Source organism: Chlorocebus sabaeus, chromosome 24, assembly GCF_047675955.1.
Source record: "Chlorocebus sabaeus isolate Y175 chromosome 24, mChlSab1.0.hap1, whole genome shotgun sequence".
Classification (NCBI taxonomy): domain Eukaryota; kingdom Metazoa; phylum Chordata; class Mammalia; order Primates; family Cercopithecidae; genus Chlorocebus; species Chlorocebus sabaeus.
In genome coordinates this window covers 37,940,959-37,944,600 of record NC_132927.1, presented here as the reverse complement: position 1 = coordinate 37,944,600, position 3,642 = coordinate 37,940,959, and the positions used below count along the sequence as shown (strand labels likewise).

General features: G+C 45.7%; 1 protein-coding gene across 2 annotated transcripts in view; it reads right to left on the bottom strand.

Annotated features, from left to right (window-relative positions):
• PRKCH (protein kinase C eta) overlaps positions 1-3,642 on the bottom strand; it is a 231,216-nt gene that overhangs the window by 1,296 nt on the left and 226,278 nt on the right. For both annotated transcript variants that reach the window (XM_007986896.3, XM_007986897.3), the window contains exon 13: positions 1,801-1,944. In XM_007986896.3, coding sequence (XP_007985087.1) covers positions 1,801-1,944 — 144 coding nt within the window. The remainder of the gene's footprint in view (positions 1-1,800; positions 1,945-3,642) is intronic.

Here is a 3,642-nt window from a genome sequence, read left to right as displayed (position 1 = left end):
CTGCCAAAAAAAGGAAAACAAGGGTCAGATTTTATGCACTTGAGGCTTACTCATCTTGCGTGGGACATAGCCCATTCCAGTGAGTTCAGAGGAGTGCTCTGTAGCTTGTTCAGTAGCATTATTTACACTTATTGTTATGATTAAACTGTGCTTTACAGCAATCTACTGCATGGTGCATTATTATGGCATTTGGCAACCACCAATTCACTAATTCCATGAAAATCTTGCTGAGCAGGCCAGTCTTAGTAGGAGGCTAAGGATTAATTTGGTCATCCAAAAGCAGCTGGCTCACTCACTCTTTATTCTCATTTCACCAAGGTGGCATTTCCCAGCAGGCCTTGCTGAGGGGTGTGCAGCTGTATTTGTCAACAGAGGTTGGTAGGTTCACATTTGTCCTACCTATTGTTTGCACAGAGTTCTATACATTTGAAGAGATCTTCCCAAAAGGCTTCCTGGAAGTGCTGAGCTTAGGGAGTAACTGTCGGTCATTTTACTCTCTAGGTAGATGCGTTATGCCCTGCTGGACCAGCTGTGCAGTCAGGACTACAGGCTCCAGGCTCTGAAGGCCATGCTCTCCCTAATCCCAGGGGGGCTGGCAGGGGGCTGACCACTGAAGGAACGGCTTTACCTCTGGGTGTCTGGCATCCAACAGCCTAGTAGGCTGTTAGTGATTAAGTGCACTGTATGTTTTTAAAAGTTCAGTATTTTATATTTGTATAAATAAATGCTGCAAAGATCATTTCTAAGTGAGTATTACACATCTCACTGCTCTTACCTGGATCAATGATATTTCTTTATCACTCTTTTTTTTTTTTTTTTTGAGACAAAGTCTCACTCAGTTACCCAGGCTGAAGTGCATGACGCAATCTTGGCTCACTGCAATCTCCACCTCCTAGGTTCAAGCAATCCTTCTACTTCAGTTTCCAGAGTAGCAGCGATTAGAGGCGTGCATCACCACACCAGGCTTTTTTCTTTCTTTCTTTTTTGTATTTTTAGTAGAGACGGGGTTTTGCCATGTTGGCCAGGCTAGTCTCAAACTCCTGACCTCAAGTGATCCGCCTGCCTCGGCCTCCCAAAGTGCTGGGATTATAGGCGTGAGCCACCACGCCAGGCCTCCTGATCACTCTTGATCTATCGCTAGCCTGGCTTCTCTGCCTTCCCACTGTGGAGCTCTTGACCCACAGATGAGCACGAGCTCAGCTCTCAGACCACAAGCGGGACCACCCACTGGAAACCCACCCCCTCAGCTGCAGAGCTTGGAGAGGAGCCCCTGGAGCTCCCAGTATTTCTTTGGTCAAAGGGAGCCTGGCCTGGGCTCTGCACTGCAGCAGCTATTCCAGATCCAGGCTCTCCCAAGCCAAGAGGCCAGGCTCAGTGAAGTAAGCAACATCTCACACCCTCTCTGCTTTCTCAGGGGCTTAGAAAAGGCATAAAAACTGCCCCAAGGAGCATGAGGAAATTGGCTAGAACAATGACTTTCTCAATTAGCCAAACTCTTTTGGGGAAACCTGCAAAGTTTCAGGCCTCTTCTACCCTACAAGATTTTAATTTAGGTTAAGGGAAGTTGGAGATTGGGTAAACAAGAGGTGAAACTTCGTAAGAATTAACCTGGGCACATGAAGACATGTTGTCCCATGGACAAGGAGCCCAGGTTCCCCCCACGGGAGGCTGCCCTGTGTAGTGACCGGCTGAATTTCTGGTCTGTCACCCACAGGGGCTATCTAGCTGTTCTATGGACTTTGGTGGAATGCTGTGACATCTGAAGAAAGGAAAATCTCTGTGACAGCCTGGGACACTTACAATTCTGGGTCTGAAAGGTGGTTCCAGTTGGCGATGGTTCAGCTGGGCCCAGTCGATTTCCTTAAAAAACGGATGTCTCAAGATGGCGTGCTCACCTCCCTGAGTCAGGCTGCCCAAGCGCATGGTGGGGTTCTTGGTCATGAACTGAGTGAGAGAGACAGAAAGCGTCAATCATTCATTCACATACAACCAGCATGTCACAAGACAGCAGGCATCAGCCATGGCAGAGGAGCTGTGCGAGACTTTCTGGCAGGTCTTGCTTAACTAGCTGGGTTTTCCATCACAGGCAGCACAGTCAGTATGAATCATGCCTTAAAGGCGTGATTGCCTGTGTGGATTTATGGCTTTTCCCACTTCCATTTCAGACATGGCCACTAAAAGAAAGCAGGAGGGTCCAGTTTTCTTTTCTGTAAACACCATGTATTTTTCTTTCCTCTTTAAAGAAAAGAAGCTCTTTATAACAGTGTGCCTTTCCCCAGCACTGCAGTTGTGGGCAGCAGACATCTTCTGAATGGGGCTACTTTCAGAAACAGCTGTGCCATTTTTCTGAGTGACCTGACCAGCTGGCCAGGATTGCCGCTCTCTGACGAGACCGCAGAGAGGAGAGAGAGTCGTTATTTTTGAAGATCTGTATGCAGAAGCAGCAAAGGTGACATACTGAAAAGGTCTGTGTCCTGGCTCTAGAAAAAACCAAGTTGGCCACTTTTCTTTATGCAGTGAAGATATCATAGCTCTAGATGAAAGGCTTTTCTTCAAGATGTTCCCCCCACCGCCGCTGTTTTGAAGTAGGTTCAATGACTGAGATTCCATTGCTCCATAGACCAAAAACTAAAATGAGCACTGCCACATAGCTAAGCAATGTGTGCATACAGCTTCTCCGTATTTCCATCAGTTGGGAAACTTCCTTACTGCTGGGTTCCTATCAAAATATGCTGAGCTAAATCTGCTTTCACAAAATAGCCAGGAAAGATGTTCTGATCACTTCCTGAGCAAGGACTAGTACAGGATAATTCACTTTTCATGGCCGGAGTGTGGTTCTCAATTTCAAAGACATTGAAACTAATTTCCCATATTGAAAGAAAATTGTCTTGGATAAAAAGTTTTGTTTTTGTTTTTATTTAAATCAAGCTATCTTTAAATAGACTTATGACAGTCCTCAAGCACCTCTTTCCAAATCTGATTTGTGAACAAGACAAAAGTAATGCTGTGTTTATAGAAATTGTTTTGGAGCAGAATTTACAGAGAAAATCGTGTTGAAGGTGGAGACATGGAAAGACGGTATTTGAAGGTGGCCCCCCCTGCCATGCCAGGTGTCCAGAGGTGTCAAGCTGCCAGTGTTGATTCAAATGAAAATGATAATGCTGAAGGAGGCTGCAAAAGTTCCTAAGCAACCTGAAGGGATATACCTTGTAAAATGCTTTCAAAAAAGCTTCAAAGGGCAGCTAATAAATGAATACACTGACAGGGTTTAATTGCTTCTCCTCTCTCCTAGTAACAGGGATTAAAGGCCACAGGTGGTTCTGGGTTGGAGGCAGGACCCAAAAGTAAAAGCAGCATTCAGAGCGGCACAGGCCCAATAAGAGCAGCTGCCATTCGAGGCACTTACAGTGGTCGCCGGGGATTCAGGACATGCATATCTTATAAGCAACTCAGTTCTGTAAGAGCTAGGAGTTAGTTCACACTACTTGGGCTCTCACTGAGTAAGCCTGTGCAATGCAGGCAGGAAGGGGGAAAATGCTTACAAAAAAGAAATGAGTAGATTCTTGCGTTAGGAAAGTCAACGGGATACAATTCCTGATGGAAGAGCAGTTGCTATTCTAAGAGCTAGTTAACAAAAAATAA